The 25,401-nt window shown below is 41.8% G+C and overlaps 1 protein-coding gene across 2 annotated transcripts in view; it reads right to left on the bottom strand.

Moving 5' to 3' along the window:
* LOC117541283 (partitioning defective 3 homolog) overlaps nt 1–25,401 on the bottom strand; it is a 131,880-nt gene that overhangs the window by 62,008 nt on the left and 44,471 nt on the right. For both annotated transcript variants that reach the window (XM_034208475.1, XM_034208474.1), the window contains exon 2: nt 11,533–11,634. In XM_034208475.1, coding sequence (XP_034064366.1) covers nt 11,533–11,634 — 102 coding nt within the window. The remainder of the gene's footprint in view (nt 1–11,532; nt 11,635–25,401) is intronic.

Here is a 25,401-nt window from a genome sequence, read left to right as displayed (position 1 = left end):
AGAGACAGAGACAGCGACAGCGACAGAGAGAGAGAGAGAGAGAGAGAGAGAGAGAGAGAGAGAGAGAGAGAGACAGAGAGAGAGAGACAGAGACAGCGACAGAGAGAGAGAGAGAGAGACAGAGAGAGAGAGAGAGAGAGAGAGAGACAGAGACAGCGACAGAGAGAGAGAGAGAGAGAGAGAGAGACAGAGAGACAGCGACAGAGAGAGAGAGAGAGAGAGACAGAGACAGCGAGAGAGAGAGAGAGAGAGAGAGAGAGAGACAGAGAGAGACAGAGACAGAGAGAAAGAGAGAGAGAGAGAACATGACCCAGTCAGAAATCCAAGTGACATAATTGTATGTCTCATCAATGACACACACACACACACACACACACACACACATCACTAATGTGGGTTAATGTGAAAATACCGTATATATCTCGTCTTTTTAGACTTGTATCCACATAATGCAGTGTTTTCTACCCTTAACACACTTTTAAAAAATAACTCTTAATTGAGACATAACTAAGCTATCTGCAGTTACTTAATGCCTTGATGTATTACTGGCTGCTACGTCATCACTCATATCAGTTGGATTACTAATGCTTTCACTCATTTTTCACCAGGAGTGAGTGTGTATTTGAATTTTTTTGGTTTAGTTTTTATTATTGACGTGTGCTTGCCTCTTTATTCGATATGTCTCTACTGATTACATGTTTTCATCTTATCCGTCTTCTTTTGTAACACTCTAAACTTCCCCGCTGTTGGGTGAATACAGGGATTCTGATTCAGATGTTAGAAACTTGACAGGAAACATTTACCCTGTTATGTATAATAATCAACTTCAAAGATATTCTTAGTTGCCACATATTTAGAAGTTACTATTGGCTATTTAAAAAAATGTAGTTTTGAGACGCCATACCGAAATGCCTCATTAATGCTCCGGCCACACGAGGACGAAAACGGTCGTTTGCGTTACTGTTTAGTGTCATATCGACCGTTCGGCCACATGAGGACGACCGAATACGGCACTAAACGACTGCGGAAACGATAACAGGTCCCAAGGTGGATAGAACGGCATACGCAACGCTCTGGGTCCAACGGCTCCGTGTCTACGCCCTATACGATCATTTTCTGATAATGATGAGGCAATAGCCACGCCTCTCCCCACCTCTGCTGCTCACCCCCGCGTCAAAGTAAACTGCACACTGAATTCAGATTATTTATCTTTCTCTCGATATGGACATAAACGTGAGTGAAGTCTAATCTGACAGGACGGAGACACCTCTCAAACTACCTACACTAGTTATAAATATGTTTATTTTTACTGTCGGCCGGGTCACTCATTACTGGATCAGCTGCTGCATGAAACAGACACTGGCGCTGTCCGAAGAGAGGGAGGAAAAAGAGAGGCTCCGTGTATTTTTATTATTATATTATATAGAGTCGTTATTCATTTGTTTTTAAAGCTCAATAAATAACAAAGAAGACCTTTGACCGGCACTTTTATAATTTTGTCGGAAGATTTAAACTTTAATACACGTTGACTGGCGAAAAACTCTGCCCGGTTCCCTCGGCCCCCACCGCGGAGAATAAACAGAAGGGCAACCATGACAACCATGCTTCTTCGCTGCTTTTGTGGAGGAAGTTACAGCGCCACGTACAGGCTCCTGCATATGTACTGCAGCTTCTCCAGCGGTTGGAGCTAAACGGAGCTGTCTCGTGTGGACAGACACTATCCGGTGAATATTGCGTGTGGACGGAAGCTTTTTTGCGATTGCGTTTGAGTTAATCCTATGCGTTTAGCCGTTTACGTCCTCGTGTGGCCGGGGCCTAAATCACATGGAAACTTCTGAGGATATTTGTTGTCAAATAACTCCATTTCAAGCCTGCTGAATCCAGTTTCAATTGAACCAGTTGTGTCTAGCCTACATTTGACTTGTACTTTATATATTCATAAATAACAACACACTGGATTGAGGTTTTCAGTGTATATCACTTTTGGGAAACACACTTCTTTACACACACGCTGTAAAAGAAAGACATCAATGAGACGGAGTTGAAACAGCTGTCAGATGCAACCGTGTCGGTCCCTTCTCTCCCTCTGTTGTCCTTCTGCTTCCCAACATAGACACAAAAACACGCCGTCATTAGCCCCATGGCGTTTGCTCAAAGACACACACAATAATCCAATTGATTTGTTGGACATAATAAAAGAAAAGCGTGGCTTAATTTAATTTCCACACCCCAGCAGCTGTGCTTAACAACAGTAGGTTCAGAGGTCAGGGGTCAGACACACTTCTGGGCGACATGTATCGCTGACACCAGCGCACAGAAGCTGGATTTATGTTCTCTAGGGCTGCACGCTTTTATTTCTTGGTTTGTCCCAAAGGCAGAGTTATGGATGTTTTGAGTTAGAGGAAAGAGATCAGTAAAAAACTGCACTTACATATAATATAGTATAACTATTGTTCTTTTTTGTCATATTGGTGCCTTCTGTGTTCAGTTCAAAGTTGATCAATTAAAGAATATTGGAAGTAACTCCGCGTTCAATGTGTTGTATTTAATCTCTATATTGAAAGCAGCAGAAAGCTAAATATCCGTTTAAGTATTGCTCGCAATATCAATACTGCAATATCCAAGAACAGCGTTACATGACATTTAAAGTACAAAAACTCACCTCTTCAAACTGGCTTTTAATGTGTGATTGTTGCTTTATTGCTTGATTTGAATGGGATTGTTACTATATTTAATTGTCCGTATCTTTGTTTCCTACCTCTGCAAAGAGACTTTGAGCACCTGTAAAATACATTTATTATTTAGCTGACGTTTTTATCCAAGTGCAAAAACCATAAAGATTAAAACTCCGAACAACAAGGACAGTGCAGATATATTCACTTCAAGCAAGATCATACGTTCTGGTGAAGCCTTAAAGTGTCCAGTCCTTATTTTTACACACTTGATCTGAACGTCTCGTTTTATTTGTGTATTTTTGACGGCACCTTAAAAAAAGAAGAAGCTCTACTCTTCTCATTGTACCTATATAATGACAATAAAGGATTCACACACACACATCACTTCAGGGGACATTACATTGACTTACATGCATTTCCTGGAGACTTATCCTAACCTTAACCAACACATGCCTAAACCTAAACCTAACCAAGTCTTCACCCTAAAATGAATGATTCCCCTCATGGTGACCTCCAATTTGTCCCCATAAGGGAGGCGAGTCCCCACACGTGACTATGTAAACAGATGTAGGTCCCCACAAGTATAGTAATGCTAACACACACACACACACACACACACACACACACACACACACAGGATTTAAAAAGGAGTCCGTTTGCACAAAGGCTTCAGAGTCACAGAGTCACAGACGGCCAGTCTTAGTTTAGTTCCTGCAGAGTGTTCAGCACTTTAGTCAAACCTCTTTTTTAACTTCCAGCCAAATGAGCATTCTTTAAATCTTGTGGTAGAGAAACGGTGACCTTGCAAGATCAAAACATTGTGACAATGAGGCGACAAAGTCTATGATGCTTCTGACAGCCAGCATTCATCAGATCATCTAAAAGTGTCAGGGAATGAACTGCTAGCAACCGCTATGTTTAGAACACACATATAGAGCAGCTGATAAACCCCTTGCATTCCTCACCACCTCTGTTTGGCAGAGCTTCAGCATGATATACATTACCTGCAGATAACACAACCACTCTATCTTCATTACAACCACACCACCATCTGCCTCAACACTTCAGATCCACAATATCTTCACCGTGTGCAGAGATAAGAGGATGACGATGAAGAGATGTGAAAAGGCAAAGCAAGAGAATAATAATAATAATATTAATTGCCGACTCTCTGGACACTTTGAAAAAACAACTCAAACACCATCTGTTCACCCGGGCCTTTGGCCTCAGCTCAAACGCAGTACCCAGCAACCGGTTCTTTTTTTTCTAACCTGTGTATCCTTGTGACTATTATGTTGTTTTGTTTCCCATTGTAAAGCGTCCTTGGGTCTGTTGAAAGGCGCTATCAAAATTAAAATGATTATTATCAAGATTTAATTGTTAAGAGGTCAATATCACGCTCCTCCAAGACACTTTACGGTTAATGTGTTGTCCTGTGTGGCTTCAGCAGGCCGATATGTCCTGTCCTAACCGAGTGAAAACTGAAATACTGTCTCTGGATGTGTGACAAGTGCATAAGTGGAAGCAGCTCCTGCTCACGGATTACTTCGTGCTCAATAACACGTGTTTTCTTGACTAGTTTCACATTTGAAACCGTGAATATCCGTTTGTATTTCCTCGTGTTGTTTCTTCGACAAATTGACCCCATTTATTTTGGTACTCAGATGAAATGAAGATGGTCAGGAAGACCGAAACACGTCATTGAAATGAAATAAAACGACATGAGACAACGTGTGGGACATTTTCACGAATCCAACTCGTGTTTTATTTGTAAGGCTTTCAGTTATTCATGATTGCATCGATGGCACGTGTCCATGTCTCTATATAGTCTTTCATTAAACTCATTTCCTTAATAACAGCTATATTTTTCTTTCCTTTAAATCTTATTATATAACTTTAATTAGATATTTGAGCTTCAATTTTGAAGCGTTCAACCTCTTAAGGTAAGCACAATTTGCATATTGAGGGGGAAGAAGTATATGTCATAATCTTTAAATAGTCAGTGCTGTTAGAGAACAGAAATATGTCCCACGTTGGTGCTTTAAACGTACGTCTCAAACTGTGTCTGGGGGGGGTAGTAAAACGGTCTATGTGTGTCTTAAATCATTTCTGCACGGGATAGCTCAGAAATGCTTGACTGTTGTCAGGCAGAGAAAGAAATGGAAAGACGTCACCTTGAGTTCTTGGATGAACAATTTTTAACAAAATGATTGATTGACCACAAAACCAAAATTACTTAATAAAGAAAATGTCTTAAATCATACTCAGATCCCCGAAGGGATTGGTGTTAAAGCAGCGAGACGTTTCGTGTGAGAGAGGCTGAAGGGGTGTCACACGGAAAACGCCTGTAGGGACGGAGCAGTGAGGGGTACAGAAAGGGAGATGGATGTGAAGAGATAGCACACACACACACACACACACACCTGGAGGACTATAGACAGGCGGTGGATGGAGTTGCACACAGAGTTGGCCACCAACAGCGAAAAAATCCTTTAAGCTGAAAAATGTCCAACACACTTGAACTAGAAATATTTGACCTTTCTTAAAACTACAGTTTGCATGAGTTATATTGCATTGAATGGCTTGAAATTCTTCCAAAACTCATTTCTGAAACTGTATTCCTGCATTTGCTGGCATCATGAGGCACTATCTGTCTTCATTGTTTCTTTATGTCTCAAGTATAATGCACTGTTGGCGGTTCGTGGGACTTCAGATTGAATTCACTTAACAACGCCAACAACTACACTGTCGCTTTGTGCATATGGCGGGGACATCTTTCACTCTTTGAAACTACTTGCACCCTGAAAGAAAGATTTCTGTCCAGCTGCAGAACTTTCTGCAACTCAATGGAACCGATTACAGAGAATCATCGTCCGATCCCGTTTGATATCATCAGGCAATCACGTTTTCCAAGCCCGGTGGTCCGCTGTGTGTCTGATGTTCAGTTAGTAGTAAGAATACAGTTTATTTGTATTTTCAAGTCCCCCTCTCTTCCCTAGGTCTTGCGACAACTTCTGCTCAAGCTCCTGAAAGTTGGTTCCACCTTTCGGGATAACCTGCGTTCTCCTTTTAGACAAGTTGATAAATGACAAGTTGGTCCTCAGAGTTTTGCAGGTCTTGTCTCTTGAGCTGTTTAACAAATAACACTTATTGGTCAATGATGTTGTTGTCAGTTAAACGCTGAACGTAGAATTATTGACAACCCTACATTCTTACACTAGGACTGAAGCTAAGGTTGGCTTTCATTATTGATTCATCACTTTTTTAACCCTCTATAAACTGTCTAAGAATAATAATAGATGACATTTGTATAGCGCCTTTCAAAAAGGACCCAAGGCCGCTTTACATGGTGAACAAACAAACAAACCGGTTGAGAAGACTGTAGATGAAAGATGGAACCACTTCATTTGGGGAAACATAGCATCAAAGATGGGCATCTAGTCCTGATCGACATGGACAATGATGGAGCTGCAGGTCTTTAGACAAACGCCTGCAAAGACGCACCAAAAAAAATCAGCTTCTGCGTCCTACAAGCATTTACCTGCCTCCATTTCCAAACAGTATCCTTCAGTTAAGACAGTAACCTAAATAACAATTAAAGTCTTTCTTGATGGAGTACAGACTTAAAAACCTCCAGTCTTCAGTCTAAAGGGAATCTACTGAACTATCGTCCCACAGTGAAGAATGTGACCCTGTGACCCCCTGCTGTCAGTCAGCATGAGCTTCTCTCTCTCAAACTGCACCAGAGGCCATGGAAGAACCAGGCCGTGAGGAAGTGAGATTTCAGGACCCGACTCTGACAGGGTCAAGGCCTGAAGTCATTGCAGTGAACATTACTCCACATGCAAAGCAAGACTTAAAAGGTCCATTTTATCCTGTTTTTCATCAATATATTACAGGTCTCAGATACAGAGCATGTCTCTGAGGTGAAGGCTCCAAACACCAAACAGATCAAGAACTCAATGGTGCTCTAGGAGGAGATGCAGGTGATAAGGTGGGGGGGGTTACCTTGGTTGCTGATTGGCTAATGGTTACACAAGACAAAACATCGTTATGACATCATGAAGTGGCCAAAATCTGATCAGCTCATTTTCAGACAGGTTTTTATAGAAATGGATCAAAAGAGAGAGAATCTTTGTTCCTGAAACTTCAGAGGCTCTTTCCACAGAGGGGACACATGTTTGAATTTATAAGAGACATGCAGAAGAGGGGACACATGTTGATGTAGAAGAGACATGAAGAAGAGGGGACACATGTTGATTGTAGAAGAGACATGAAGAAGAGGGGACACATGTTGATGTAGAAGAGACATGAAGAAGAGGGGACACATGTTGATGTAGAAGAGACATGAAGAAGAGGGGACACATGTTTGATGTAAAGAGACATGAAGAGAGGGGACACATGTTGATGTAAGAAGACATGAAGAAGAGGGGACACATGTTGATGTAGAATGACATGAAGAAGAGTGGACACATGTTGATGTAGAAGAGACGTGAAGAAGAGGGGACACATGTTGATGTAGAAGAGACATGAAGAAGAGGGGACACATGTTGATGTAGAAGAGACATGAAGAAGAGGGGACACATGTTGATGTAGAAGAGACATGAAGAAGAGGGGACCCATGTTGATGTAGAAGAGAACATGAAGAAGAGGGGAACACATGTTGAATGTAGAAGAGACATGAAGAAGAGGGGGACACATGTGATGTAGAAGAGACTGAAGAAGAGGGGACACATGTTGATGTGAAGAGACATGAAGAAGAGGGGGACACATTTTGATGTAGAAGAGACATGAAGAAGAGGGGACAACATGTTGATGTAGAAGAGACATGAAGAAGAGGGGACACATGTGATGTAGAAGAACATGAAGAAGAGGGGACACAGGTTGATGTAGAAGACATGAAGAAGAGGGGAACACATGTTGATGTAGAAGAGACATGAAGAAGAGGGGACACATGTTGATGTAGAAGAGACATGGAGAAGAGGGGACACATGTTGATGTAGAAGTGACATGAAGAAGAGGGGGACACATGTTGATGTAGAAGAGACATGAAGAAGAGGGGACACATGTTGATGTAGAAGAGACATGAAGAAGAGGGGACACATGTTGATGTAGAAGAGACATGAAGAAGAGGGGACACATGTTGATGTAGAAGAGACATGAAGAAGAGGGGACACATGTTGATGTAGAAGAGACATGAAGAAGAGGGGACACATGTTGATGTAGAAGAGACATGAAGAAGAAGGGGGACACATGTTGATGTAGAAGAGACATGAAGAAAGAGGGGACACATGAAGAAGAGAGATGACGATGTTGATGGTAGAAGAGACATGAAGAAGAGGGGACACATGTTGATGTAGAAGAGACATGAAGAAGAGGGGACACATGTTGATGTAGAAGAGACATGAAGAAGAGGGGACACATGTTGATGTAGAAGAGACATGAAGAAGAGGGGACACATGTTGATGTAGAAGAGACATGAAGAAGAGGGGACACATGTTGATGTAGAAGAGACATGAAGAAGAGGGGACACATGTTGATGTAGAAGAGACATGAAGAAGAGGGGACACATGCTGATGTAGAAGAGACATGAAGAGAGGGGACACATGTTGATGTAGAAGAGACATGAAGAAGAGGGGACACATGATTGTAGAAGAGACGTGAAGAAGAGGGGGACACATGTTGATGTAGAAGAGACATGAAGAAGAGGGGACACATGTTGATGTAGAAGAGACATGAAGAAGAGGGGACACATGTTGATGTAGAAGAGACATGAAGAAGAGGGGACACATGTTGATGTAGAAGAGACATGAAGAAGAGGGGACACATGTTGATGTAGAAGAGACATGAAGAAGAGGGGACACATGTTGATGTAGAAGAGACATGAAGAAGAGGGGACACATGTTGATGTAGAAGAGACATGAAGAAGAGGGGACACATGTTGATGTAGAAGAGACATGAAGAAGAGGGGACACATGTTGATGTAGAAGAGACATGAAGAAGAGGGGACACATGTTGATGTAGAAGAGACATGAAGAGAGGGGACACATGTTGATTGTAGAAGAGACATGAAGAAGAGGGGACACAGTGCTGATGTAGAAGAGACATTAAGAAGAGGGGACACATGTTGATGTAGAAGAGACATGGAAGAAGAGGGGACACATGTTGATGTAGAAGAGACATGAAGAAGAGGGGACACATGTTGATGTAGAAGAGACATGAAGAAGAGGGGACACATGTTGATGTAGAAGAGACATGAAGAAGAGGGGACACATGTTGATGTAGAAGAGACATGAAGAAGAGGGGACACGTGTTGATGTAGAAGAGACATGAAGAAGAGGGGAACACATGTTGATGTAGAAGAGACATGAAGAAGAGGGGACACATGTTGATGTAGAAGAGACATGGAGAAGAGGGGACACATGTTGATGTAGAAGAAGAGACATTAAGAAGAGGGGACACATGTTGATGTAGAAGAGACATGAAGAAGAGGGGACACATGTTGATGTAGAAGAGACATGAAGAAGAGGGGACACATGTTTGATGTAGAAGAGACATGAAGAAGAGGGGGACACATGTTGATGTAGAAGAGACATGAAGAAGAGGGGACACATGTTGATGTAGAAGAGACATGAAGAAGAGGGGACACATGTTGATGTAGAAGCAGACATGAAGAAGATGGGGACACATGTGATGTGGAAGAGACATGAAGAAGAGGGAAACACATGTTGATGTGGAAGAGACATGAACGAGAGGGGACACATGTTGATGTAGAAGAGACATGAAGAAAGAGGGGGACACATGTTGATGTAGAAGAGACATTGAAGAAAGAGGGGACACATGTTGATGTAGAAGAGACATGAAGAAGAGGGGACACGTGCTGAGGTAGAAGAGACATTACGAAGAGGGGACACATGTTGATGTTAAAGAGACAGGAAGAAGGGGACACATGTTGATGTAGAAGAGACATGAAGAAGAGGGGACCACATGTTGCTGTAGCAGAGACATGAAGAAGAGGGGACACATGTTGATGTAGAAGAGACATGAAGAAGAGGGGACACATGTTGATGTAGAAGAGACATGAAGAAGAGGGGACACGTGCTGATGTAGAAGAGACATGAAGAAGAGGGAACACATGTTGATGTAGAAGAGACATGAAGAAGAGGGGACACATGTTGATGTAGAAGAGACATGGAGAAGAGGGGACACATGTTGATGTAGAAGAGACATGAAGAAGAGGGGACACATGTTGATGTAGAAGAGACATGAAGAAGAGGGGACACATGTTGATGTAGAAGAGAGATGAAGAAGAGGGGACACATGTTGATGAAGAAGAGGGGACACATGTTGATGTAGAAGAGACATGAAGAAGAGGGGACACATGTTGATGTAGAAGAGAGATGAAGAAGAGGGGACACATGTTGATGTAGAAGAGACATGAAGAAGAGGGGACACATGTTGATGTAGAAGAGACATGGAGAAGAGGGGACGCATGTTGATGTAGAAGAGACATGAAGAAGAGGGGACACATGTTGATGTAGAAGAGACATGAAGAAGAGGGGACACATGTTGATATAGAAGAGAGATGAAGAAGAGGGGACACATGTTGATGTAGAAGAGAGATGAAGAAGAGGGGACACATGTTGATGTAGAAGAGACATGGAGAAGAGGGGACACATGTTGATGTAGAAGAGACATGGAGAAGAGGGGACACATGTTGATGTAGAAGAGACATGAAGAAGAGGGGACCACATGTTGATGTAGAAGAGACATGTAGAAGAGGGGACACATGTTGATGTAGAAGAGGACATGAAGAAGAGGGGACACATGTTGATGTAGAAGAGACATGGAGAAGAGGGGACACATGTTGATCGAAGAAGAGACATGAAGAAGAGGGGACACATGTTGATGAAGAAGAGACATGAAGAAGAGGGGACACATGTTGATGAAGAAGAGACATGAAGAAGAGGGGACACATGTTGATGTAGAAGAGACATGAAGAAGAGGGGACACATGTTGATGAAAGAAGAGACATGAAGAAGAGGGGACACATGTTGATGTAGAAGAGACATGAAGAAGAGGGGACACATGTTGATGTAGAAGAGAGATGAAGAAGAGGGGACACATGTTGATGTAGAAGAGACATGAAGAAGAGGGGACACATGTTGATGAAGAAGAGACATGAAGAAGAGGGGACACATGTTGATGTAGAAGAGACATGAAGAAGAGGAGACACATGTTGATGTAGAAGAGACATGAAGAAGAGGGGACACATGTTGATGCAGAAGAGACGTGAACAAGTGGATTTTGCATAATAGGTGACCTTTAACTTCTAGACCTCAGGAACATCTAAAAGTCTGAGATAAGCAACTCACATAGATCGACTAATGTTGTTCAGATATTCAAGGCTAATGTAAACGCTTGCAGGCCTTCACAGATCACAGATAAAGTAACAGCTATTAATGAAAGCTGGGAGACTGGTAGAGAAATGCTCTCGTACACAAGAAATGATCTTATCCGATCAGACAGGAAGCACTTCCTCTGCCTTGGATAGCAACAGAAAATGCAGTTGCAACCCTACTGTATTTAGACCTGCAAAAACAGCACAGAACAATGCCTACTTCATTGTACATGTCACAAAACACAAACCCTCATTCCTGAGACCCAGCATTCAGAAGTACCAGCAGGAAAACATGCAACTTTCCAAATGTGCCAATGAAGAAAGAAATACATGTTGGTGGATCCATCAGTATCGACCAAAAGCCGTACTCAAGCTCTTAAGCAGCAGACAACGAAAGCTTCAGTTTTGCTTCTTCAGAGCTTTCCCCTTTCTTCTACTAATCAAAGTGTCACTCACCCTGTCTTTGTCGTCCACCACGTCACAGAGAACATCGTCGAGGTCGAGGATGCCGCCGTCACTGTGCTCCAATCTGTGCACCTGCAGCCAGTAACTCACATCCTGGAAAACACAGGGGAGAAGGAAGAGATATTAAGAAATAGTCACGGACCGATATTGGTTGGAAATCAAATGCAAGACTTCCGGTTTAGCGTGTGAGGGAAACCACGCTCATTGGATGGCAAAACACATCTTTAGATACGGCTTTTTCAGCTACTACTTGACATGATTAACTAACCTGGGATTCATAACTTCATTTGTCTATTGACACTAATGGCTTGTGAACTATGTAAGAACCCGACAACCACGCTGTTGTGGAAACGCGCCGCTATGGAAGAACAACCTGACTCCGGCCCAAAACTACCTGCATGTCTTTAAAGACTTTGCTCTACTGTTAAGCGCAATATTTTCTACTCGGATCAAAGGAAATTCAATGCAAATCGCGTTCGAATTGCACTCATCTAAACAGACATAACGTACATCACAATTACAAGATATTTAGAATAAGAAGTGCATTTTCGTGAGAACTGATTAAAGGATGGTAGAACGGTTTGAGAGATAGATAGAGCTGACAAGAACAAAATTAAGGTACGAGTAAAGCTTAAAATCCTCCATCCATAAACATTTCAAAACAGCACTTGACATTCGCTTTGTCATTGTAAGCTCTTCAACAAAAACATCATGAGCGCCGGAGGGGAATCCCAGCTGTAGTTACCGTATAATTTAGTCCAATATTTGACGAATGTTTTGACATGAAATAGACACGCAAAGGTCACGGCTAGATCAGCAGAAGAGAGGAGATCAAGGGAAGGTAAAGAGGGGATATTAGCAAACAGGGATGGTCATGAAAGCAGAAGAAAGTACAACACAAAGTGTGCTTTTCGACACCGGATCATGGTAGATTCATGTTAAAAAAAGAAGATAATAAAAAAGTAGAGTATTGCCCCGTTACACAGCAGTCCTGACGGATAGCCTTATTGCACTGTTACACTTTCCAGGCCATTGCAACACATGAAGTTCACTGTGAAGTTCACCAGGCACATTATAGAGGGATAATAACAGTAGTTGAGGAAAACTCATAAATTACGCTAGATAAAAAAGCCTCAGAGAAATATGGAAACATTTGAAAAGCAAAAAGACGGATAACCAGAGGTAAAGAAAGATGAATCTAATATTATGTTATGAAGGATAGCAAACAGTCGATCATGTTTCTTTTCATAAATAGGTATATTTTAATAATCTCTGATTTATATCACAAGTTAAAGCCTATGGTTGAGACTACTTACTAAAAGTTGGTCACATATGTTTAAGGACAGTGGATGTAAAACGATAGATTTATGCAAATATGGATGCAAATATTGAGTAACTTAAGTTTTTCTAGAAAACCAGTTTAAACATTTTGAAACATCGGAAATTATTTGACATTGGTAAATGCCTCAGTTTTGTATATTATATGTATGTTAAAAAACTACATAGAAAGAATTAAAGGTCCCATGTCATGGCCATTTCTACTGATCATAATTCCATTGTTGAGGTCGACTAGAATATATTTATATTGTTCCAAACACACATTGGTTTCTCACAGCATCTCTGTATAGTCTGTGTATTCACTCTCTGTCCTAAACGGCTTGTTGGAGCTCCTGCCCCCCCCCCCCTCCCTGTGAGCCCAGTGTGCTCTGATTGGTCGGGACGTTGCGAGGCTCGTTGCTGTGAGGAGGACAGGTTTCCGGGTCGGCGATACAGCGAGAACAAGCGAAACTCATCCTGAGCACACAAACACTCACAGCCGAAGTAAAAACAATAAGTGTGGCTTGATATTGAGAAAGAAAAAGGTTTCTAACGCTGTGAGTCAATGGGTCTGCGGAGAGCATTTCTCCGCCATCCCAACTCGTCTGTTACCAGCGTTCAGGGAGCTCTATGCAAGTCAATGGGACTCCCTGTTAGTTAGCGGAGGGATCCTGGTGTGTGAGGTGCTCCGCGGATTGGTCCATTTGGGCCGTTTACATGCAGAAAAACCTTCATAACACAAGGGGACGGGTAATAACCGGAAAAGCATGACATGGGCCCTTTAACACTGAAATTAAAGTTGAGAAACAGATCCGAAATGAGGGGATTGAACCACTTTGAGCATAGAGAGGATTGAAATGGTTGCATTAGTATTCCTGCCTGTTGTTTCCTGTCAGCCACACACACACACACAACACAACAACACACACACACACACACACACACACACACACACACACACACACACACAACACACACACACACACACACACACACACACACACACACCACACACACACACACCACACACACACACACACACACACACACACACACACACACACACCACACACACACACACCACACACACACCACACACACACACACACACACCACACCACACACACCACACACACACACACACACACACACACACACACACACACACACACACACACACACCACACACACCACACACACACACACACACACACACCACACACACACACACACACACACCACACACCACACACACAACACACACACACACACACACACACACACACACACACACACTCAGACTGCAGTGGCACATGTCATGTTTGTGACAGCGTGTCTCTTTTTGTAACCCCAGACACAGAGACCCTGTGGAGTCCAGCTGATGAAGCTCAGTGAGAAGATCTGTATTTCAAACACAAATCCCTATTACGCCGTTAATGTCTAGAGGTTAGCTGTTGTACTTTTACTTTCTAGGCAGATCCAGAAGAGAGCTTCTGGAAATCAAAGCGAAGCTGTGAAGCTCTTATCTGACAGAGAAATGCAGGAAGTGGCCAACATTCACTAGATCTGCATCTGTCAACAAAGCAATGCAACAACACACATACTGCCTTAGGATCGTGCCTCTTACAACCAACCCCATATTGTTCATTTCAAATAATCACAAATACTTTTGGGCATTCTAACATCCGCAAAACCATTAACATGAAGTTTATTTTTACTTAAAGTAATAATATGACCAATATTTCAGTAGATTGGATGAAATTAAAAATGTTCTTTTTTTTGACAAATCTATTTCCATTTTAAAGCAACACAAAAAAAACAACAACCACAAGACAACAGCAAAACCGACACAACAACAAAGCTAAAATAAGTAATTAAATTCAAAATACTTTAACTGACATGGCTTTACTTAAATCAACACAAATGAAATTACAAAACTTGTCAAATATTCACACATTGGTCGCAGTGTTTTTTCACGTGTACAGAATATTATGAAGCCTTACCCCATGCAGTCAAACAACAATAAAACATGAGGACTCCAGAGTGCAGACGAGTGTCCTAGTTTAGATTTTGAAGAAGCGTGTAATGTTGGTGTTGATATACGTGTGTTGGTTTCCTATATCCCCTTCATATAGCCTGGTGTGTGTCTGCTGGACTGGGCAGGGCATGCCACATCAAAGACTGCGTAAAATGTTGTGTGTGTGTTAGTGTGTCAATCTGTGGAGCAGAGTTAAAAATAGCTCACAGCTAAATGTCACTGTGCCAAACTTATGACAGCAGACAGTGGCATAGTAAACAGGTTAAAGCTCCACAGACGTAAACACACGCAAACAAAGAGCTGTGATGGGCACGTCCACTTAAAGATAGAAATGGACTCCTACCATCTTTACGACTTAATTGCCTTCATAAGAGCCACTTAAACACATATTTAGAGTGTGAAATGTTATGTTGGCATGATTTAATAGTTGTTGAATATCACTTAAAAGAGGCCCTAGTATGCTTTTTCCCTTTCCAGTGTGTTCTATATGTATTTGTACATGTAAATGGTCTGCAGAGGCTAAAATCTCTGTGTTCCCTCCAGAGGTAGTTTCTCCCACAAAAGTAAGGATGCCAATAGGCGCGTTCACACCAAGTACTTTTCCCACAAAGGTTCCTGAGAACTACGATTTAGTTGCGTTCAAACCAAAAAGTCCCAGGAACTAAATTAGTTAATCAGAACCTTTGTACCCCCTTTTCCGTCCCTGCTAGAGAGCCGGGACTTTGTGGGAGAAAAAGGTTCCTGTGTCTGATTGGCTGGGCGGATTGCAAACCACGCCCCGTCAAACTCCCAAAACGTTTTGTGAAGCCGCCATTTTATTATCCTTGCATTAGCATTATTAGCATTAGCATTAGCCCAGCGCAGAAACGCAGAGAGACTAACTTATGACAACACAAAATAAAACATGGGAGCGGTGGAGATGAGGAGGTGTCGGCGTTCTGGCGATTTACTCGGAAGGCTTCAGTCGAAGCTGCTGGGAGTCCCAGCAGCTTCGACTGAAGCCTTCCCCAACTCCGGGGACTTCCGGCCGGGGACTTCGGGTGGCAGTATACGCCGTGAAGTGGTTTGTGGCCTGCCAGTAAACCCAAAGCAGAAGAAGAAGAAGTGACGTCAGCGGCTTCATTTGCGTAATCCCACCCCCAGGGACTTATTTCCGGTGTGAACGCGATCTGTACTTAGTTCATGAGAACTAAAGAGTTCTCAGGAACCTTTGTGGGAAAAGTACTTGGTGTGAACGCGCCTAATCACCTAAACATGTCATTTGTATGTAACAAAGACTGTTAGTTTTTTATTAAAGTAGGTTATTTAACTTCTCACTACACCCTCTGCTGTCACCAGTCTTTAACAGGTACCTAGTGCTGTACAATGGGGCTCTATGGGTGTGCAAGTGTGAGGGGAAGGACCAAAACATACCAAAAAATATGAAATTAAAAGATATAATAATATTTGGTTTTCAATGTCATGCAACACAAGTCAGAACTAAGATACCTTTAAGGATAAGTGTCAGAGGAACTTGGTGCATTGAATAAATGGCCACTAAAACCGTTTATCATTCTTCAGATCTACTTTCTTACCGTTCCCCCTCAGGGCTTATTTGAGATGACACTAATCTGACATGATGTTATCCAAGAACTGCAGAGACACTAAGGAGAGATCTGAAGATCAAAGACTGCATTGTGGCCCTCAACGGTCTTGGAAACAGGCCAAGGCCGAAACACCGGCTGAGGGGAAAGACTGGGACTACATAATGCCTCGCTGCTCTGTAACAGCACCATAAAAAGGAAGGTCCATGAAGAGGTACAGGATTGGGACATAAACAGATTTGATCAAAACATGGAATTACTTTATTTGAGATAAAGAGAAGTGTTGACAGTCAAATTCAATTGAATTTATATAACCCAATACCATAAATTCTACATTTGTCTCAGGGGGATTTTCAGTGTTTACAGCATACGACAGTTACGACTAGGGTTGGGAACCGAAACTCGATTCCAGATGAGAGTACCCATACAAAATACGCAATTGCGGTTCTGCTTAACGGTTCCTAAACGCGGTAGATCCTGCATTCCACCGGGTCCGTCTGCGCCGCGGTGACCCGGTGGAATACAGGGTAAGGGCGGACTGGCCATCTGTGTGTTCTGGAGAATCACAGAACGGCCGGTCGTCAGCGGGCTGTTGACGCACCGCCCTTAATTTGTTTAAACGGCATCATGTAAGTTGCGCTGACAGGCGACAGAGTTCCACAGTTGCCCCGCAGCGAGGCTTCCCCCGCCCTCCCGTAGACAGTTCACGAGCTCAGTCACTTCATAACACCAAAGATGGATCGCGGTAAACGCTCTGAAGTGAGGCTCCACTACACTAAAAAAGAAAAAGACAAGGCACAGTGCAATGCCTGTTAATAGCTCGCCACAGGCATAGCTCAGTTCAAATAAAGCACAGCTATTGTGCAATACATTTGTATTGCATGTATATTTTTGATTTGTAAAAATGTCAGTTAAAGCTTAAAAGAATAAAGATATCTTTGTTATCTAAACATTTGACCTCTTTCTTTTACAATTTTGGAATCGTAACGGGGAATCGATAAGAACCGGAATCGATAAGCAGAACCCGGAATCGATACATTTCAAACGATACCCATCCCTAGTTACGACACCCTCTGTCCTTAGATCATTGGAGAAACAAGGTCAAATCCCCCAAAAAAGACAGTTAATGGGGAAAAACAATGGAAGACACAGAGGTGGAATCCCCCTCTCAAGACGCAGACATGTAATAGATGCCTTGTGTAATGAATACAAATATACAACAACCACAACATAGAAAATATGAATGATTGTGTCGCTGACCAATCACAACAGAGCCTGCCAGCTAACCAATCAGAGCAGACTGGGTTCTGGTTTCAGACAGAGGGTGAAAAGAGGTGCTGCAGCACAGGAAGTATGAGAAAAATAAAGAGCTTTTTGAACATTAAAAGGGTGGACACATGTCCCAGTAGAGACACTACATACAAATATGAACCTGAGAATTAGCCTAATATGGTCCCTTTAAAAGTGTGCAGAGTCATGTAGTTTAGTAACATCTAGACAGGCAAATGTCTTTAGCTAGTATCAGTCCTATTTCATATTTTTGTTTTTACAAACAAGAAGCAGAATAGGCCAAATTAAGAGACGGATACTCCAACTGTGATCCTCAACTCTCTACAGAACACACAAGAGAAGTCCAGAACTCAACAAGCATTATTCGAACCAAAGCACCAAATGGTTGTCCAGCAAAATAAACACAGTTTGAATGTATCGTGGCAACACTTATTCTGTGGTGTGCTGTAATCAACACCAACATGTCTCAGGGAGAGTCAGACTTCAAGTCAGACGAGAGCGACTATGAAATTGAGAAGGACTTCAGTGATGACAACAAATATGGAGACGCTGAGTCCAATTACCAGGATATGGTCTGCCTGCACAACAGTCTGATGAGTTTTGAACACATCTACCGCAACAATGCCAGGATCGACAGAGAGGTAAGGCCGCTAATGATAACTTTGAATTGATTATTATCTATATATCAAGTATTTTGACCATTATTAATAGTGTATAGACGCAAACTGATGCCTTAAAATTGGATTTTCAGGCAATTGTCTATGAAGATTCTCTGCCACGCTTCAACTTTGACACTTTAAGATCACAGATTGCTCAAATGAGAGACGACAATGAAAGATTGGGTTCGGAGATAACTTTCATCCGAGACCAAATCAACAGGATGTTGGAAAGCGTTACCGCCTCATCTTCCTCCAGTTCTGAAGAAGTAAGCCCAACATCTTCCTCCAGATGTGAAGAAGTAAGCCCAACATCTTCCTCCAGTTCTGAAGAAGTAAGCCCAACATCTTCCTCCAGTTCTGAAGAAGTAAACAACCCATCTTCCTCCAATGAGGAAATAAACACCACATCTTCCTCCTGCTCTGAAGAAGTAAGCCCAACATCTTCCTCCAGTTCTGAAGAAGTAAATGCTACATCTTCCTCCAGTTCTGAAGAAGTAAATGCCACATCCTCCTCCAGTTCCTCCTCCTCTTCTACCGTCACATTTTACATGAACGGGATACATCTGGACTCCTACGATTTTGGAGCTGTCGGTGAACAGGATGGTTGCCAGATTAATGAAGAGGTTGTCACCACATCTTCCAGTTCCTCGTCAGACTCCGATAATAAGGAATGACAGATGATGGATGCAGACGATATATACTTTTTATAGTTTGACGTTGAAGAAAGGCAAAGTGTGATACTGTGAGCAAACTATCAATAAATAACTGGATCTTCATGCAAAATAGTTTCATTTTAGAGAAGCAGTTGGCCATTATCCAATGGTGCGTTCGACTATCATCTGAATTGGTTGGTATACTTTCAGCCTGGGTCCACATATTGCTTTTACTGAGCCCACGGGTTTCTTTCCAACCATTTCCAATTAGGAGTAGCTAATGTCATTGCATGCAACCACTTAAAGATGGCTCCAAGCACTTCAAGTTAAACATATTTTTACTTTTCAGAAAATCGCTGGTGATGTCACTGTAAAAATTGGAAGAGAACTTTGTTTTTGGTCAGTTCTTTAAGCTGAAAACTATTATAACAAAGACAGAAAAGGCGAGTAGCTCGTCCGGGGATATTTATGCTGGTGAGTATTGTACTTTTGTCACCATATGCAATCGTCGCTCCACATCTGTCAGAATGAGCGCTGAAGATGTATCTTAACGGGTGTGAGAGCATCATCTTCTAATTGGTTTTCAAGGTAAAAAAACAATGCAAGACAAATATAAAGTCGCTCTGTAAAGTAGAACATTAAGGCAAGGGGGCAGAGCTACTTTGTCTTACAAAAGAGACGATGCGTTGTCGATATATCGTCATTAAAACATTAATAAAATACTGGGAGACGGCTCTGCCGAACGTCGTTGCAGCTCAATTTTACCAGAAAAATACGTTTTGTGGACCCTCGTCTTTACTCATTAATTTACTTTATTCATTAACCTTACTACGACCTTCTTATCATGTAACCTGTATTATACCCTTTTCCTCATTCACTTTTTCTTTCTCAATATCTCTTACCATGCTGTTCTATTTCTGTGTCACACTCTTCCCCCTCTCCACATCCTTATAAAACTTTAACTAAATGCTGTCCTACACTTGACACACACCGCAAGAGTCGTTTCATATTTAAAAGCCCTGCAGTGCGGTATAAGTTTGCATATCCCGACATACTCAAGGTTAGGTTTCATGCGTCTAAAATACCAATAAAGGTCTTGAAAGATATGAATGTTGATATGACGCTGATATGCACCAGTCCTCTATTGATAAGTAACAAAAAATGGATTAACTATAGGATGTTTGGGTCTAAAATAAGAATAGCTCAATATTATCTGGGAATCCTTTGCTTATCTATCCAGTTCAATATAACTGTTATAACTGTATAACTTAATTTGCAAGTTTAATTCAACACCGTTTTGTGCTCTCCAGAGTGCTAGCTACTGCAAAAAGAAAATGTATGCAGCATCTCCTCCCCTGCTTCTTAACTTAACTTCTTACAATGGGCGGTGCAGAAAACACAGGGAAGATCTGAAGGAATAATTAAGTGATTGTGGATTTAGGGTTTACAGCAGAGAGGCTTTTTATGTTACACCAAGGCCAGATGGAGGCTGAGGGAGGAAGTCACTTAAAGAAAATGAGATGGTGGAAGCTGCTAAAAGCAAGACAAGCTGACACTTATCTGAAGTGATTTAAAGTCAAACACAACCTGTGCCAACACAAGAGTTATCCTCACAGCAGGGAACACTAAAGAACATTGGATTAAGAACATACAGTAGGATTATTGTCACTTCATTTCAACACACAGGTGCATGTGGTAAAGCACAACTTGAAGCACTCGTGACATTTTATGAGGAAAATACCTGTCCTGATGCTCGTTTCATTTAAGGGTCAATTCCCCCCAATGTACATACACAACATCAGTGTTTTTCTTCTAAACACAAATGGCATTTATTAACAACGCAGGTATTTTTATTTTTATTTGCAGGACGGATAAAAGGAAAGTTCAGTAGAGCAAATATTAAAATAGACACAAATAGTTATTTCATTTCAAACCTTTATGTATCCAGGTGAATCCCATTGAGATCATTGATCTCTTTTTCAAGGGAGACCTGCTCAAGTAGGTTCCACATGAAACATAAAAACATAAGGACATCATACATCATCATTACAGGGATTAAAATGTACAATAACTATCCACATGAGCAGGTACCAACAGCTTCCGATTGAGTAGCATCCAACCGAGCTTTAAAAACATTTAGTGGCACCAGATTGTTCAGTTTCCATTTCAATTGCAGACTATTCCAAGACAGAGGAGCTGCGCATCTAAAAGCTGTCTTCCCTAAGACAGTCCTAGCAGTTGGCACATTTAATAAAACCACAGCATGCGATCTCAGGCAGGAGCCACTTACAATTCCCCGTGAGATCAGGGAGCAGATGTAGGATGGAAGTTTCCCTAACATGGCTTTATATATATATATATTTTTATAGTTATCTTTTTCCAAAAACAAGAAAATGAATGGCTAATTCAGGAATAGTTTCCTCATCTAAACATTACATTTTAAGCCTGATGATGGTTCGAGGTTCAAAATAAGGTTCAGTTTGATACTTAAATTAGCAATACAAATAATGGAAATGACACTGCTCCCTTTCTACCAATGCTGAATAACCAGAGGTGAAATAAAGGCATTGCTTTGTGAGCCACAACTCGTCACAATCATGACTTTGGTCAAAATCATGACTTTGGTCAAAATCATGAGACTGGAGTCCATTGCAAAACTAAAGTTATACTAAGAGGATAACAGAATAAAACCTTAAAATGTCAACTCAAATAAGGATTCAAACAATATCCACATGCTGACTGCAGTGGGACTCGAACTTGCTATCCCCTGATTTGAAGTCCAGCACACTTCCACTGAGCCACAGCCTCCCATGATGTCAGCATAAGATTGGATGAGGTAATGCGTTCTTGACAAATCACCGCTCAATGGACGGCTGTTGTAATGCAGCCCAGGTGTGACTGTGAAAATATGAAGCTGCTTGGAAAAAAGCATGTTTGTAAGTGAACCCTCCCTGAGTAAATAAAGGTTAAATACTACCTGTTTCCTCAAGGTCTTAGAGATTTAGGGGAAAAAATCTGAGAACTTTTGAAAAATCATAACAAGAGTAATCACTTTGTCATGTTTTCAAACAGAGAATAGCTTACGGCCTTTCTTTAAATCCTCTTTTAATCTCTCCTGATGTTCGGATGTGTGCACAGGGCTTCACGCTGAACATGACCTCCACTGGAGGGTCACAGCGAGGAACAAAAGACCCTTTCATGCAGGTATAAATGACCTCGGGGCGGAGAGAGGAGGAAATTGAGGAACACACACACACACACACACACACACACACGTTTAACTAATATTTAAATTGCAATATAAATTTACAATATAGGGGGATTGACAGTGGTGGGAGGCAACTAAGTACATTTACTCAAGTACTTAAGTAAAACATTGAGGTACTTTTTAATTCACTACATTCACTTAAAGGGCCCATGTCATGCTCTTCTGGTTATCACCCGTCCCCTTGTGTTATGAAGGTTTCTCTGCATGTAAGCGGTCTGCAGAGTCACAAACCCTCAAAGTGCACCCTGTAGCGAGTAAAGCTCTAACACAGAGAAGACCTGTCTGTGCTGCCCCAGAACGCCTCCTTGGACATTTCTCATCTTCCATTGTTTGCTTCCTGGGTTCTGTGACATGTGAACACCCAGATCAACAACAAATGACCGGATTGGATCAAATGGACCAATCCGCGGAGCACCTCACACACCAGGACCCCTTGGCTAACTAACAGGGAGTCCCATTGACTTGCATCGAGCTCCCTGAACGCTGGTAGTAGACGAGTTGGGATGGCGGAGAAATGCTCTCCGCAGACCCATTGACTCACAGCGTTAGAAACCTTTTTCTTTCTCGATATCAAGCCACACTTATTGTTTTTACTTCGGCTGTGAGTGTTTGCTCAGGATGAGTTTCGCTTGTTCTCGCCGACCCGGAAACCTGTCCGCTCCTCGCAGCAGCGAGCCTCGCAACGTCCCAACCAATCAGAGCACAGTGGGCTCACAGGGAGGGGGGGGGAGCTCCAACAAGCCGTTTAGGACAGAGTGAATACACAGACTATACAGAGATGCTGTGAGAAACCAATGTGAGTTTGGAACATTGAACAATGTAAATCTATTCTAGTCGACCTCAACAATGGAAATAGGATCAGTAGAAATGGCCATGACATGGGACCTTTAACATATTTAGTTCTTAGTTTCTTTACAGATTTAGATTATAAATACAAAATATACTTCAACTAATACGTTATTCTATAAACCTCACGTTTGTGCAACATTGAAGTTAAAAACACATTAATAATACATGTTTAATTATAATACAAATATCAAATACATATGGTGCTTATTTGCGCCCTTCTGAATGACTTTTGGTGCTTAATAAAAGAAAAACTATCCAAAAACCCAAACACGACGTCTTAATAATACATTACATATTCTGCGGCTGCCTCCTCTCTCCTCGCTGGCTGCTTGTGTCACTTTCATTGACACCTCTTACCCCGCCCTTCAATCCAGACTGAATATTTATACCCAAGGATTGCAGCCTTTGGCCACACACACACACCCCCACACACACAAACCCAACACACACACACACACACACACACACACACACACCCACAAAAAGCAGGACGGGCGGCTGTTCATTCTGCAGTAAATGGACTGGCAGCGGTCCAGACCCTTGAATCCCACTTGGCTCTGACATCAGGGAGGAATGTTGGCACTTGATTTGGGGAGGAGTCACGGTGATGTAAATGCTGACATCGCTGCCAAATAAATATATTCATGTTTTCAGGTTTCTGACCTCGAAAGTTTGAATCCAAATGTTCAATCGACTGCAAAAGGAACACTTTGGAAATCACGGCACGCAGAAATGTCGTTTTTAATTATTTCAGGGTCATTTTAGTTCGTTTTTTTAAGTCAAGCAGTCAAAGCCAAATAATAGATTTGAAAAGTGTGTATATAAATATGAAAGGCAATTCAACAACATTTGCTTACAATTAAATGTTAAAAACAGTATGCATGATGTTCAGTAAACGATCAGCCAAAATCAAAGCAGAAATATTACTAGTCTCCCACTTCAAGTATCTTTGAGTCATATTGGACTCAAACTTGACTTTTAAGAAACACATTAAGAAAGTATCAAATACTGTTAAATTCAACTTGCAACATTTTAAACAAATCAACTGTCAATGCTGCAAAGTCATTCCTCCACTGTATGATTCTATCCCACATTGAATACTGTTTGACAAACTGGTCGTTTGCTTGAGCCACAAACCTGAAACCCATGGAACAGCTGTTCAAGAGAGCCATCCAGGTGTTTGACAGAAAGTCAACCACCACTGTACCATCCTGGGAAAACACAATTTATTGAGCTTTGACAATTTAAAGTCTTTTAAAAGTATGTGTTTTATTTATAAATGTTTACATGGACTGCCCCCCCCCCCCCCCCTTAGGGGAATTCATCCACAGAAAACACACTGGACGCTGCACTAGGTCAGAAACCAGAGGAGACTGTGAGGTCCATCGCAGGTGGACCACTTTTGGACAAAATGTCCTCTCCGTTAAGGCAGCTCGTTGTGGAACAGCCTCCCAACTGAGATAGATTAGATGACTTTATTGTCATTACAAAATGCAAGCACAGTGTAACGAAACTAAGGAGGGTCTAACCAGAGTGCAAAACAGTCAGTTATACACAATTATTAGTAGTATGATACGAGATTGTCCCACTCTCAATAGTTTAACGGTCAACTCAGGTAGGTAGCTCTTGTATCTCCTCTTGCACTTTAGGTAGCTCTTGTATCTCCTCTTGCACTTTAGGTAGCTCTTGTATCTCCTCTTGTACTTTAGGAAGCTCTTGTATCTCCTCGTGCACTTTAGGTAGCTCTTGTATCTCCTCTTGCACTTTAGGAAGCTCTTGTATCTCCTCGTGCACTTTAGGTAGCTCTTGTATCTCCTCTTGTACTTTAGGAAGCTCTTGTATCTCCTCTTGCACTTTAGGTAGCTCTTGTATCTCCTCGTGCACTTTAGGTAGCTCTTGTATCTCCTCTTGCGCTTTAGGAAGCTCTTGTATCTCCTCGTGCACTTTAGGTAGCTCTTGTATCTCCTCTTGTACTTTAGGAAGCTCTTGTATCTCCTCTTGCACTTTAGGTAGCTCTTGTATCTCCTCTTGTACTTTAGGTAGCTCTTGTATCTCCTCGTGCACTTTAGGTAGCTCTTGTATCTCCTCGTGCACTTTAGGAAGCTCTTGTATCTCCTCTTGCACTTTAGGAAGCTCTTGTATCTCCTCTTGCACTTTAGGAAGCTCTTGTATCTCCTTGTGCACTTTAGGAAGCTCTTGTATC

The sequence above is a fragment of the Gymnodraco acuticeps genome, unplaced genomic scaffold (assembly GCF_902827175.1).
Source record: "Gymnodraco acuticeps unplaced genomic scaffold, fGymAcu1.1, whole genome shotgun sequence".
NCBI classification, from domain to species: domain Eukaryota; kingdom Metazoa; phylum Chordata; class Actinopteri; order Perciformes; family Bathydraconidae; genus Gymnodraco; species Gymnodraco acuticeps.
The sequence above is the reverse complement of the archived record's forward strand: the minus strand, read 5'-3'. Positions and strand labels throughout refer to the sequence as shown.